General features: G+C 44.5%; 1 protein-coding gene across 1 annotated transcript in view; it reads right to left on the bottom strand.

Moving 5' to 3' along the window:
- Window positions 1-422: 422 nt before the first annotated feature.
- Window positions 423-15678, bottom strand: part of LOC115135921 (adenosine receptor A2b-like) — a 30133-nt gene continuing 14877 nt past the window's right edge. The window contains exon 3 of the mRNA XM_029671136.2: window positions 423-5990. Coding sequence (XP_029526996.1) covers window positions 5219-5990 — 772 coding nt within the window. The 3' untranslated portion in view covers window positions 423-5218. The remainder of the gene's footprint in view (window positions 5991-15678) is intronic.

Genomic DNA, 15678 nt, shown 5'->3' with positions numbered 1-15678 from the left:
TCCTCCAGTCTATCTGCATGTGTGAAGATTATTTTATGGCTTTTAGGTCATTGTGCTGTTCTTCTGGACATCTGGTGTGCTTCTCTTTCAGAAAATCTGTCAACAGACGTTGCATTTGTTTGTGACTGCGTAAGTGTTCTTAATATGTTGCCAGAGAATGTGCATCTGTTCATTGACTTTAGTTTTAGACTCTCCTTTTATTATAAGACAAGTCCGTCACCCTATGGTGCTGCCTGCTGAAAGGGAACTGTAAAGGTAAGATACATTTTACTCAGTCCAGTGGTTCAGTGACCAGAGACAACAAAGATGTTTCAGTTTTTCAGAAGGCTTTGTATATTTATTATTTGTTCTGAACTAAAATCATTGAAAATTGTTGTATAGGTTTGTAAACTCTTCCTGTAAGAATATGAAAGTCTGACCTGTAACAATATAAGCATAGCTTTTATTAACAAAATAATTTGCCATACATACAGATCTTCTCGTGTTAAATAACAGTATTGGTTTACAGTTGTAGCCAGTTGAGTGAAAGAATAATTATTTAAACATTGAACATCATAGACGTGAACCACAGTGGACTGTTTAGGCTACTGATTAGTGACATCAATACTATAACATGTGCAAACACACAGGTTGGAATGGAAGGCAGGATCACTATGAAAAGCTTGTTTTTACATGTTTTTTCTCATTCATTCATCATTCACAAGTCATGCTTGTTGAAGGCTTTTACAACCCACAGTATCTAGCAGGGTTGGGATCAATTCCATTTCAATTCAGTCAACTCTGGAAGTAAACTGAGATTCCAATTCCACATTTTGCTAATTGAGAAGCACTTAGGGAAATTGGAATTTCAGTTTATTGACTGAAGTGGAATGGAATTGACCCCAGCCATGGTATCTTGATGCTAAGGTCACATTTGAGTGAACCAATGATAGTAATACCAGTACAGTGCAGTCTCAAATGGAATGTACTTGAGGTTCTACACACTCCTATAGTTTAGCCCTTGAAGTTGAAGAGGTCAAGGTTGATGAGTATGGTGAAGAAATAAAAAAAAAACAAGGAAATGGAAATACTGTCCTCCAATTTGTACAATATATTACGAATTTGTAAGTGCTTAAGATCCCGCTCAATCTCTTTAACCTTGTGAACACTACACAACACATTTTATCTTAAAGCATAAAAATGTAATAGCGTTATCTAAAATGTCAGTGCATTTAAATCCTCATCTGACCACACGAAGGATGGCTCTTGTCATAACAGAGGGGAAAACCACCTTCGTTTTAGCACCAATTGTGTGCCATTATGTCCAAACGGAGCCTCGTTAAACTGGAATTATTTTGAGGTTTGGTTTTCTATCTCCACACAGGAAACATGTGCAAGACCATACGTTGGGTGGTCAAGTAGAGAGAGACATCTTGGAATTCAAACCAAGAGCGATGCACCGTCTATTTAACAGATCTGTCTGACTCACAGATACAATACCGCAATGACACTCTTACACTAACAAAGCATGTTTTTGTCTTTCACAGAACAAGAACTTGTCAGCCCCCTACAATTTGGTTAGGCTTAAGTGTTCTTAGCAGGGTTGGGGTCAATTTGGATTTTTTGAATTTATTTCAATTCAAACCATGATTTTGAATTGAATGAAGTAGAAGATAATTCAAAGCAATTCAGAATAAATAACCCATTTGAATTTAATTTAATCCTACTTTCTATTTCCGCAACTCAATTCAGAATGGACCCTGGATCCTTGATTCGTTCAATAAAGAGGGACCTCCTCAGCATTGTGTTGACTGATTTGGCTTGGTGGAGTGAAGTGGTGAATTTAGGAGTTCTGATTGAGTGAGGGGGGTGGAAACACATGGTTCTTAACTGCCATGCTGAGGACAAGGACAGACAGTATGCAGAGGAAGTCGTTACAGTCTGACAGTATTGAGTATTAGAAGCCACCTGGTTTGTTTCAGTTGACACTTAAATCCCAGTGTCCATGTGGAGACGCCAGCCTCTCTCTCTTCTCCTTTTGTTACAGAGAGACATTTAGGCAAATTATCAGAGCTGTGTTCATGTGAGGGATGTGTGTGTCCATGTTAGGGTTGTATAATGGTCCTTCTAGGGATGCCAAGGGAAGAGGGTATCCTAGATTTGTTTTCCCATATAATTTAGGCTACAGTAAGACCCTAAAATAAGTCATTTTGTCAGAACTGATCATGTAAATATTTCATTTTAAAAAGGGATGTCATGAGTAAGTAATAATCAACCTTTCAAATAATGAGGCATATACAGTTGAAGTCTTTACATACACCGTAGCCAAATAAATTTAAACTCAGTTTTTGACAATTCCTGACATTTAATCCTTGTAAAAATTCCCTCTCTTAGGTCAGTTAAGATCATCACTTTATTTTAAGAACATGAAATGTCAGAATAATAGTAGAGAGAATGATTTATTTCAGCTTTCATTTCTTTCATCACATTCCCAGTCGGTCAGAAGTTTACATACACTCAATTAGTATTTGGTAGCATTGCCTTTAAATTGTTTAACTTGGATCAAACGTTTCAGATAGCCTTCCACAAGCTTCCCACAATAAGTTGTGTGAATTTTGGCCTATTCCTCTTGACAGAGCTGGCATAACTGACTCAGGTTTGTAGGCCTCCTTGCTCGCACACGCTTTTTCAGTTCTGCCCACAGATTTTCTATAGGATTGAGGTCAGGACTTTGTGATGGCCACTCCAATACCTTGACTTTGTTGTCCATAAGCCATTTTGCCACAACTTTGGAAGTATGCTTGGGGTCATTGTCCATTTTGAAGACCCATTTGCGACCAAGCTTGAACTTTCTGACTGATGTCTTGAGATGTTGCTTCAATATATCCACATATTTTTCCTAACTCATGATGCCATCTATTTTGTGAAGTGCACCAGTACCTCCTGCAGCAAAGCACCCCCACAACATGATGATGCCACCTCCGTGTTTCACGGTTGGGATGATGTTGACTTGCAAGCCTCCCCCTTTTCCTCCAAAAATAATGATGGTCATTATGGCCAAACAGTTCTATTTTTGTTTCATCAGACCAGAGGACATAAAAAAGTACAATCTTTGTCCCCATGTGCAGTTGCAATCCGTAGTCTGGCTTTTTTTATGGCAGTTTTGGAGTGGTGGCTTCTTCCTTGCTGAGTGTCCTTTCAGGTTATGTCGATATAGGACTCGTTCTACTGTGGATATAGATACTTTTGTACCTGTTTCCTCAAGCATCTTCACAAGGTCCTTTGCTGTTGTTCTGTGATTGATTTGCACTTTTTGCACCAAAGTACGTTCATCTCTAGGAGATAGAACACGTCTCCTTCCTGAGCAGTATGACGGCTAGGTGGTCCCCTGGTGTTTATACTTGTGTACTATTGTTTGTACAGATGAATGCGGTACCTTCAGACGTTTGGAAATTGCTCCCAAGGATGAACCAGACTTGTGGAGGTCTACAACTTTTTTGGCTGATTTCTTTTGATTTTCCCATGATGTCAAGCAAAGAGGCACTGAGTTTGAAGGTAGGCCTTGAAATACATCCACAGGTACACCTCCAATTGATTAAAATGATGTCAATTAGTCTGTCAGAAGCTTCTAAAGCCATGACATCATTTTCTGGAATTTTCCAAGCTGTTTAAAGGCACAGTCAACTTAGTGTATGTAAACTTCTGACCTACTGGAATTGTGATAAGGTGAATTATAAGTTAAATAATCTATCTGTAAACAATTGTTGGAAAAATTGCTTGTGTCATGCAGAAAGTAGATGTCCTAACCGACTTGCCAAAACTATAGTTTGTTAACAAGACATTTGTGGAGTGGTTGAAAAACGAGATATAATGACTCCAACCTAAGTGTATGTAAACCTATGACTTCAACTGTATTTGTGAGTGATGATTTATATATTGTTTTTTTGCCAGACGTCTCAACCTCCAAATATCCTCTGTGTCTGTGAATTTCCGATGTATTTTTTCCCCACTCAGTCAGTCTTCCTCGCCACATTCTGTATATTCCTGAGCTTTCTCCATGACACTAAAGAGGCCATGACATTTGCTAAATTTAAGCAGAGCACAATAACACTCCACAAGTTTATATTATGTTTAAAAAGACTTTTCCACTCCGAGCTGTGTTGCGTGTGTGTTATGCCCTCTCACTGGAGATTTTGCTGATGTTGCTGTCGTAAATTGTTCCACTGGGCAGACTTTCCTATGTCTGTTTTTTACACAAGACCTGTACTGAGCAAGTGTGATGTAGCCCATGATGAACAATACAGTACACACCTCAGCCAGGTTAAATAAATGTTTGCTACATGACAATAAATAAAATACCAAACATTGGTATAAAAGTTGAACAATTGATGTATATTATTTTGAAAAGTTAAGGCTTAGAAAAAGCAATGTTTTGAGTTATGGTTAATGTGTAGGAATGGTAAATGATGTGTTATCTTGTAGTAATGGGTTAATTTCACAGTCCTGCAAATCCAGTTAGCTTTGACAAAATAAAAATCAAATCCTTAACAGTTGAAATCATAAGGTGAACTGTGCCATTGTTCACCCCAGTGCATTTGTTATTGTTTTTGTTTTGTTGATGAAACAGAGGAGAGAAGCATCCAGCAGAGAGGCTGTTCTAATGCATGTGAAATTATATCAGAGGGGAAAAAAACTCAAAGTTCGTTGTTTGAAGTAACTTCTTTGTTGTTATATATTGCAAAAGGCAGTTTTACCTAATACGGATTCCAGCTTTAAAGTAAATACGACTCTTGCCTGCTTTTCACTTGCCTGGTCCCAGATGTGTTTGTGGTGTCTTGCCAACTCCTATGGCCATGACAATGACCATAGGAGTGGGCAAGACAGCACAAACACATCTGGGACCAGGCTACCTTTTCATCACCTGGCCCCTGATACTCAGATGAACTCATAAGCAATGCTCCCCATTCAAGGCAGATCATCTATTCAGTTTCACATTTCATCATACCCTCTCTTTGTTCTGTAAACATTTATAATCTCACTTAAAATGTCATTGAAGAATACAATACAACAATAACATGAACACAGATAGTATTTTGGGGGGTTGGGTCTCTCCTTGAGTCATACCCCCGGCCTGTGGCCCCACCCTTGAAGTAAAGTTATGTAGGCGGGGCTAGTCGCCTCACGAACACTGGTGTCTGCCCTTACAGTAAAGGGTCATGCCCCATGTAGGCCCCACCCCTCAGAGTAAAGGGTCAATGGTCATGTGGATCTGGTCTCTGTTCCGCCTGCTCCCATTGGAGGAGTGCAGGTAAGGCTCCTCCTTCTGACATAGGACGTGACGCGTCAGGATCTTTCGGAATGTGTTCCTGAAGTCCTGGATGCGGTAGGCATAGATAACGGGGTTGACGGCTGAGTTGGCATGTGACAGCATGATGGCTATGTACATGACGGGGGCCGGCTTGCACAGGTCCTTGTAAAACAGTGTCAGGCAGTTGAGGATGTGCACGGGCAGCCAGCATAGGGCAAACAGCCCCACAATGATGGACAGAGACTTGGCGGCACGGATCTCCCGTTGCAGGAGCCCGTGATGGTGGCTGTCCCCATTGCTGCTCACTGAGCACTTGAGTTCAATCTGGTGCATCTGCTTGCGGGCCACGGTGAAGATCTTCACATAGATGCCCAGCATGATAAACAGAGGAGGCAGGACGCAGCCGAAGAAGTTGAAGTAGACCATGTAGTGCATGTCCACCACACTCTCAAACAGGCAGTTAAGCTTGCAGCTGCTCAGGAAGTCACCTGCACTGCCCAGATCATCCACCAGGGGGGGGATGGTGGTACTGGCATTGTCCCCCAAAGACTTGCCATTCGTCAGGCTACTGGAGACATTCTGACGGCAGGAAGTCACCTTCAGGTTCCAACCCAGGAATGGGATGAGGCCGATGACGAAAGACAGGATCCATAAGATGGCGATGATTCGTCTGGCCCTCGTACCCGTCACCAGCTCCTTGTACCTGGATAAGAGGATGAGGGAAGACCAAAAAGATGCTGGTTAATATCCATGGGGGTTATAAATGGGTCTTATTTTCTTTTCCCTAAGAGTTGTGACTGAGTGCCCTTAACAGCCACAGTGGCCCTCTATCAAGCATTATGGTGCTTATGCTGCACACCTATTCATGATTAAAATAACGTAATAATGAGTTATTACAGAAAGACAATAGGGCAATAGAGAAGCAAATATGCTGTCCTTAAAGTTCTTCCAACTGAACATTAAATTAGAGCCTGTGATAGGAGTAATATATCATTTCCATCTTATTGTCTAAAGCAGGGTACCAATACATAACGAGACATCATTCCAACAGACTTCTGGGTGGTTCCACCAATTAGGTGCCTTTTGAGTAGTGTAACTTGGTATAAAACAAATATAATCATGTTTTCCCATCTCAAGAGGTTAAATACCAAAAAGGGTTAACGATTTCATGGTAATTCAGTTATACATCCCATTGTGACAGAGGGAATGGGGGAATACAAGCTTCACAAAACAATTGAAATTGTGAAAACGTTTCTAGCCTGTCTATCTGTGGGTAACATTGGCGTGTTATGCTCGACCCAAAAAGAAAAGGGCCAGAACCAGCTCACCTACTTTAACACTATGATTTGACTATTAGATGTTCAATGTTTCCTTGAATAAGATTTTTTTTTAAAGCATAATTTCACCATATTAAAACAAAAGTTCAGTTCACGTAACAGAGTTGATCTTAAAACAAGGGACAGTTTTTATGAATCACTAAATCATATGAAATAAATAATAATCTTCAGAAATGACTTTGTCAAACCACAAAATATCTAGGGCTTTATAATGATGGTGAAAACTTGGAGAAATGTTGGTGTTAAGTGGGTTAAAATCACAGTGGGTGCACAGAAGGACATGTCAAAATGCACAATTATTGCTCTTTAGCAAGTCTTTATTCATATAAAAAACCTGATTTATTGAACTTTCCATGTGGTCTACACTAAAGGGCACTTTATTTAAAATAACAGGCTTTTAAAATGACATATTTGTGCACAATTTCTACTTAAAATAAAAGGCACTCATTTCGTGGAACGACCTTTCTATTGATCGAGGTCTGCGTATGAATGCCATTGGGCTCCATATGCTCTGTTCCAATATCCATAGCATAGGCTACCACTTATTAAGGAATGTGTTGTATAGGGAATGCATTCTAAGTGGCATGTTAGTATTAATATTGGAACGTTACGTAATCTATGATCGAATCAATGTAAGAATTTGCCTAAGAGCAAAAAAGCTGGAACAGCTGCAGCGAACAGGAGTATTGCACAAAGAATGAGAATTTGGCAATTTGTGATGTGTTGAGCAAGTAAGAAGTTAAGAATTTACTTATATATTGGCTAACTGTTACACCACATTTCAGTGAGCACATTGATTCCGAGACAGGCATGTGAAAGGAAAAACCGTCAGAGTACAACTTATCACCTGTCTAAGAACAACAGTCTATACAGTGATGAACACACAGAAGTTATACAGTGCCTTCGGAAAGTATTCAGACCCACAACATGTCTATATAAGGTCCCACAGTTGACAGTGCATGTCAGACCTACCCGTAGCACTCACGTCTGTAGTCATGAAGTGCTTTGAAAGACTGGTCATGGCTCACATCAACACCATTATCCCAGAAACCCTAGACCCACTCCAATTTGCATACCACCCCAACAGATCCACTGATGATGCAACCTCTATTGCACTCCACACTGTCCTTTCCCACCTGGACAAAAAGAACACCTATGTGAGAATGCTATTCATTGACTACAGCTCAGCGCTCAACACCACAGTGCCCTCAAAGCTCATCACTAAGCTAAGGACCCTGGGACTAAACACCTCCCTCTGCAACTGGATCCTGGTCTTCCTGACGGGCCACCCCCAGGAGGTAAGGTTAGGTAACAACACATCCACCACGTGGATCCTCAACACAGGGGCCCCTCAGGGGTGTGTGTTCAGTCCCCTCCTGTACTCCCTGTTCACTCATGACTGCATGGCCAGGCACGACTCCAACATCATCATTAAGTTTTCCGACAACACAAGTGGTAGGCCTGTCTCCTGACCCCTCCTGTCTCAGCCTCCAGTATTTATGCTGCAGTAGTTTATGTGTCGGGGGGCTAGGGTCAGTTTGTTATATCTGGAGTACTCCTGTCCTATTCGGTGTCCTGTGTGAATTTAAGTGTGCTCTCTCTAATTCTCTCTTTCTTTCTCTCTCTCGGAGGACCTGAGCCCTAGGACCATGCCTCAGGACTACCTGACATGATGACTCCTTGCTGTCCCCAGTCCACCTGGCCGTGCTGCTGCTCCAGTTTCAACTGTTCTGCCTTATTATTATTGGACCATGCTGGTCATTTATGAACATTTGAACATCTTGGCCATGTTCTGTTATAATCTCCACCCGGCACAGCCAGAAGAGGACTGGCCACCCCACATAGCCTGATTCCTCTCTAGGTTTCTTCCTAGGTTTTGGCCTTTCTAGGGAGTTTTTCCTAGCCACCGTGCTTCTACACCTGCATTGCTTGCTGTTTGTGGTTTTAGGCTGGGTTTCTGTACAGCACTTTGAGATATCAGCTGATGTACGAAGGGCTATATAAATACATTTGATTTTGATTTGATTTGGACTACAGGAACAAGTGGACTGAGCATGCCCACATTCTCATCGACGGGGCTGTAGTGGAGCAGGTTGAGAGCTTCAAGTTCCTTGGTGTCAACATCACCAACAAACTATCATGGTCTTAAACACACTAAGACAGTCTTGAAGAGGGCACGACATAGCCTATTCCGGGTTCCCCGGGCGCCGAAGATGTGGATGTCGATTAAGGCAGCCCCCCGCACCTCTCTGATTCAGAGATTTCCTTACGGCGGAAGTTCAGCGTTACGGCAGGATTTAAATTGAAAAACAATGTTCCTGCGTTAGCGGAGAATGCATTCCCCGTAAACCAGTGGCAAACCATGACTATAGGACCTAGGCCTTCAGAGGAACCAAAAATCTTCCATTATGTTGTATCAAACTCAGAAATAAAATTAAAAATTGAAAACATAGCATCACTTAATGAACCCGACATTGTATATGTTGTAGTCAGACCATTCTAGTTGTAGTGAAGGAGGAGCAATGCTTTTTGATGACATTATGAATGAATCAAACAGGCCTGTCCGTGCTTCAGGCTGCCGCACACACAGTGACAGTTCAGCATGGACACAACATGACACACAGAATAAAATAATGCAACTAGCAAAACAAAAAAACACACTGTTTACTGTTTACAGCCTAACACCACTATCACACTATCACCCATAGTAATAACAACAGTGTCACATCAACAGTGACAGGCTCAAGGTGCTGAATGGACAGCGACCGCAGGCTAATACCTGTGCACTCCATGAAGGAGAGACAGGTTTGGTCAAACACATAGACACGGCTGATAAGACAGGCAACAGCAGTCACACACAGCATTAAATAACGTTAAAGATAAAGCATCCCATTCACTCCAGTAGGCCCCTTGAAATCAGAACAATACAAAAGCACAACCATTTCATTTCCAAAAGGAAATTAACAAACCAGATATTACTTCCCTTTGCAAATTATTTGATCACGTTCATCACACTAACCGAGGTGATCTGAGTTTTAAATGCAACAATGATTCACAGTCATTATTTTCAAAGAGCTGTCTAACAGCAAGCAAGCTGCAACAAAACAGCACCACTCACCAGATGATGATCATTTGGAAAAGAAGTTTGAAAGAAGTTCATCTTGATCATCCTGTATAAACACAAACTCACTTCCTTGACAACAAACAAGAACTTTGAGGAAATCTGTCGGAACAAGTTCACAAATAAAAAACATATTTATTCCTCATATAGGGATTTTAAAGATACGGAAATGAGTTTGAACTCCTGGAAAGATATCAGGGAGGTAATTGGGATAGATGTGGTAAAGAGGTCAATGGAATTCATACTGTAGGGGTTAGAAGGATGCTGGATTGGCGCACATTGGACAAATCTGATCTAAGAAAGCGGATATTTCTCAAGTCCGTCATGATTTATGTGTTGCAACAGGCCCACAATGTGGTTATTGCTGCATAACATGTAGAAGTTGTCCCTTTTCCGGTTTAGAAAAAGTGACTGCTAAACTCCCATTTGTATAAGCCTTTAGAATAACTAGCACACAGAAATCAGTTTTGAACTGTAATGCAGTTGATTGGTAACGATGACATGAACATGTGTTGGGGTTGACATCCATACAAGCGTTATACTCTGGTTTTTACCTCAACATAGTGTGAAATACACATATAAATAATAGCCTAAATGTAGGGTAATTTTGTTTGAGGGAGATTCGGGATGGAGATGCAGGTGGGAAAATGGTGCAATCTTTTTACTTCATGCTGTCTTGGCTGAGCTTCTATTGTCAAGCACTGGGAAACAGATTCCAACATCTCAGAAGAGGTGAGGTCTTTTCGTTTAGTCAGTTGCTTGTAATTACCTGGAAGGCTATAGAGATTAGCCTTGAATCACTATGAGTGACGCGGTGCAGACCAATTTATTGGATGCGTATGAGAGCTTCCCGATGCGCTAGAAGTATGATTGCTCTGACTTCTGCAGAGGCCTGTATCACAGTAAATGCTGTACGGGCCACTGCAGACTTCAGATTGACCATGCAGAGCCAAGCGTGGGAAAACTACTGCTTGACCCAATGATTATTTTACTTTGCCCTCACTAGAGAAATGTCTAGGCCCGTCACTTTTTTTAAACGGTCCCATCCATTACAAGTCAAAATGTGATTGGTTTGTTTACATCCCTGCATGTGAGAATTTCTCCTTTGCCAAGATAATCCATCCACCTGGCAGGTGTGGCATATCAAGAAGCATGATCATTTACAGGTGCACCAATAAAAGGCCACTCTAAAATGAGCATTTTTGTTACACAACACAAAGCCACAGATGCCTCAAGTTTTGAGGGAGTGTGCAAATGGCATGCTGACTGCAGGAATGTCCACCAGAGCTGTTGCCAGAGAATTTAATGTTAATTTCTCAACCATAAACTGCCTCCAACGTCATTTTGTCAGTACGTCCAACCGGTCGCACAACCACAGACACGTGTAACCACACCAGCTTCTTCACCTGTGGGATCGTCTGAGACCAGCCACCCGGACAGCTGATGAAAGTATTTCAGCTGAGAAGTATTTCTGTCTGTAAAAAAAAACTTTTGTGGGAACAACTCCTTCTGATTGGCTGAGCCTAGCTCCCCAGTGAGTGGGCCTGACTCTCAAGTGGGTGGGCCTATGCCTTCCCAGGCCCACCCATGGCTGCGCCCCTGCCCAGTCATGTGAAATCCATAGATTAGGGCCCAATTAATTCCTTTCAATTGACTGATTTCCTTATATGAACTGTAATTGTTGCATGTTGCATTTATATTTTTGTTCAGTATAATTAAAAAAATAAATCCTTAGGCCTTCTCTGGTTCTACACTGCCAAAAACGCTGCATATGTCGGCTTAATCAAATATGACCTTTAAAGGTGCACTATACAGAAATCGCTCTGCCATTTCGTGGTTTGCTAAAACTCACATTTCAAGGTGAATTTGGTCGGGTCACCCAAAAAGTTGCATATTGCAGTTTTCATTTTCTATTACGCAAGGTGTAACGCTTCAGCGATACAGATTGAACAGAGCCCTAACACTGAGTTCTCATGAAACCATATAGCAAATATACAGTAGATATAGGATAATCAAATCAAAGTTTATTGGTCATGTACTGTTACGACTCCGACCGAAGGACACTCCCCTTCCCGTTCGGGTGGCGCTCGGCGGTCGTCGTCGCCGGCCTACTAGCTGCTACTGATTATTTCCTCCCCCTCCTTATGTGTTGATTGAGTGCACATGTGTTGAGTTAGGTAGTAAGGCTTTATTAATCCTTGTGCGGGATTAATTATTGTGATCGTCTGTTTGGTGTACTTGTGAGCACGTCTACGGGTTTTGTGTTTTCCCATTTTGTGGGTTTTTCCTGGACAGTTTAAGCCCCCCTGTTTGGGGCATTTGTTTGTTCAGTACGCGCTGTGTTTTTGTGAGGGTTGGCTTATGTTCAGCGTTTCTCAGTGCATTAAAATAGCACTCCCCTGAACTCTCTGCTTCCTGCGCCTGACTCCTCACCCACTACACTCAGACCGTTACAGAATCCCGCACCTCTGGAATGGAGTCAGCAGGAGCAACAGCCACTCCCCTCCCATCAATGGAAGAGAGGGTTCTACATCACACCACCGTTCTCCATCGGATCGGAACGGCGATGGATCTGGTGAGGGAGAGAACGGACCGATAGGAGAGAAGCGGTCTCCTCTCTCCACCTTCGGCCCCCCCTCCTCAGGACTCCCCATCTCCCAACTCCAGCACCCTCCGTCTTACGCTCCCGAGGGTCTATGATGGAGCGGCAGCAGGGTGCCAGGGGTTCTTACTCCAGCTAGAACTGTACCTGGCCACCGTCAGACCCACTCCCTCGGGAGCGGAGAGGGTGAATGTCCTCATCTCCTGCCTCACGGGTCGTGCTCTGGAGTGGGCAAACGCAGTTTGGAATGGCCCAGACTCAGCTAAGGAGCACTACCCCTAGTTTTCTCGCCGCTTCCGCGCCGTGTTTGACCATCCTCCAGATGGCCGAGCGGCGGGAGAACGACTATTCCATCTTCGGCAGGAGAAAAGGAGCGCCCAGGATTACGCGTTGGAGTTCCGTACCTTGGCAGCAGGATCCGGGTGGAACGACAGGGCCCTTATCAACCACTACAGGTGTAGTCTCCAGGAGGACGTCCGCAGGGAGCTAGCGTGTCGGGACACCACTCTTTCCTAATTGACATGTCCATCCGACTGGACAATCTGCTGGCTGCCCGCGGGCGTTCGGAGAGGGTCCTGTGTGTTCCACCACCCAGCACCCCCATTCCTGTTCCGATGGAGTTGGGATGGGCTTTGCCGAGGGGTACCGGAGGAGGAGGCTCCCTCTGCACCAACTGTGGTCGGAGAGGACACACGGCCGATCGGTGCTGGGGGGGTCCGTCTGGGAGTCGAGATGGCAGGCGGAACATTTCTCGATCACCCCAGGTGAGTCAGCACCAAACTCACCCAGAACCCCCTGTTGGTCACATGTTTGTCTTGATTTTTTTTCTTAAATTTTTCCCCTCTTCCCAGCATAGGGCGCTAGTCGATTCAGGCGCAGCTGGGAACTTTATGGATCGCGGACTTGCTATTAAATTAGGTGTTCCGCTTGTGCCGATAGATTCTCCCTTTCCCGTGCACTCCCTAACTAGCCGGCCATTAGGGTCAGGGGTGGTCAGGGAGACCACGAACCCACTGGACATGGTAACGCAGGGGAATCATAGGGAGCGTATCAGTCTCTATATTATTGATTCGCCTGCGTTTCCAGTGGTGTTAGGGATTCCCTGGCTGGCCTGGCACAATCCTAAAATTTTGTGGAGACAGGGGGTTCTCCAGGGGTGGTCAGAGGAGTGTTCTGGAAGGTGTCTGGGAGTTTCCGTCGGTGCCACCTCGGTGGAAAGTCCAGACCAGGGTCCCACAGTGTGCATTCCCCCCGAGTATGCCGATTTGGCAATCGCTTTTAGTAAAAAGAAGGCGACTAAATTACCACCACATCGACCGGGAAGGGATTGTGCGATAGATCTCCAGGGTAACGCTGCGCTTCCCAAGAGTCACGTGTACCCATTGTCCCAAGAGGAGACGTTGGCTATGGAGACATATATCACGGAGTCTCTGGGACAGGGGTACATTCGGTCCTCCATTTCACCCGTCTCCTCGAGTTTCTTTTTTGTGAAGAAGAAGGAGGGAGGATTGCGTCCGTGTATTGATTATAGAGGTCTAAATGCCATCACAGTGGGGTTCAGCTACCCACTACCTCTCATTGCTACGGCAGTGGAATCCTTTCAGGGAGCGCAGTTCTTCACAAAATTGGATCTCAGGAGCGCGTATAGCCTGGTGCGTATTCGGAAGGGAGACGAGTGGAAAACCGCATTTAGTACCACATCGGGCCACTATGAGTACTGTGTCATGCCGTATGGGATAAAAAATGCTCCAGCCATTTTTCAATCCTTTGTAGACGATATTCTCAGGGACCTGCACGGGCAGGGAGTGGTTGTTTATATCGATGACATTCTGATCTACTCAGCCACTCACGCCGCGCATGTGTCTCTGGTACGCAAGGTGCTTGGTAGACTGCTGGAGCATGACCTATACGTCAAGGCTGAGAAGTGTGTGTTCTCCAAACGAGCCGTCTCCTTTCTGGGTTATCGCATTTCCACCTCGGGGGTGGAGATGGAGGGTGACCGCAGTAAGGCCGTGCGTAATTGGCCGACTCCAACCACGGTAAAAGAGGTGCAGCGGTTTTTGGGTTTTGCCAACTACTACCGGAGGTTTATCCGGGGTTTTGGCCAGGTAGCGGCTCCAATTACCTCACTGCTAAAGGGGGGCCCGGTGCGGTTGCGATGGTCAGCAGAGGCGGACAGAGTTTTCAACAGGTTGAAGGCGCTGTTCACGGATGCACCCGTGTTGGCGCATCCGGACCCCTCTCTAGCATTCATAGTGGAGGTGGACGCGTCCGAGGCTGGGGTGGGTGCCGTGCTATCACAGCGCTCGGGTACGCCACCAAAACTCCGCCCCTGCGCTTTCTTCTCGAGTAAGCTCAGCCCAGCGGAGCGTAACTATGATGTGGGGAACCGGGAGTTGTTAGCGGTGGTCAGGGTTCTGAAGGTGTGGAGACACTGGCTTGAGGGGGCTAAGCACCCCTTTCTCATCTGGACCGACCACCAAAATCTGGAGTATATTCGGGCAGCTAGGAGACTGAACCCGCGGCAGGCAAGGTGGGCCATGTTTTTCACTCGATTCCGGTTCACTTTATCATATAGACCGGGCTCCCAGAACGTGAAGGCGGACGCACTGTCCCGCCTTTACGACACGGAGGATAGGTCCACCGAACCTACTCCCATCCTTCCGGCCTCAAAGCTGATGGCACCGGTGGTATGGGAGGTGGACTCGGACATCGAGCGGGCGTTACGGGCTGAACCCGCGCCTCCTCAGTGTCCGGCGGGGCGGAGGTACGTGCTGCTTGGTGTTCGGGACCAACTGATTCGGTGGGCTCACGTCCTACCCTCCTCGGGTCACTCTGGGGTGAGGAGGACCATGGGGAGCCTTCGGGGGAGGTATTGGTGGCCTACCTTGGCTAGGGACGTTAACCTCTTCAGTCGACCCTCTACTTTTTTGAACATTTTGTTAAAAATCGCGCAACATTTCAGCGCCCTGCTACTCATGCCAGGAATATAGTATGTTCATATGGTTAGAATGTGTGGATAGGAATCCCTCGGACGTTTTTAAAACTGTTTAAATCACGACTGTGGCTATTACATAACGTGCGTTACATCGGAAAGCGCAGGAAAACCTGATCACAGAAAATGGAAATAAATATCCTTCCAGCAATTGTTAACAGTGAGCCGAATTAGATAAGACCGAGCATTCAACTCCCACAGCATCCCCATGTTGTCTAGAGTCTTGTGAATTGAATCATCTTTGATTCTTGGTTGAACCGAAAGAGGGGCACGACTTACCTCCGGTCTCCGCCCAGATCATTCCGGAAGAGCTCTCTCCTGAAATTTTTTCCAAGA

The sequence above is a fragment of the Oncorhynchus nerka genome, linkage group LG10 (assembly GCF_034236695.1).
Source record: "Oncorhynchus nerka isolate Pitt River linkage group LG10, Oner_Uvic_2.0, whole genome shotgun sequence".
Classification (NCBI taxonomy): Eukaryota; Metazoa; Chordata; class Actinopteri; order Salmoniformes; family Salmonidae; genus Oncorhynchus; species Oncorhynchus nerka.
The sequence above is the reverse complement of the archived record's forward strand: the minus strand, read 5'-3'. Positions and strand labels throughout refer to the sequence as shown.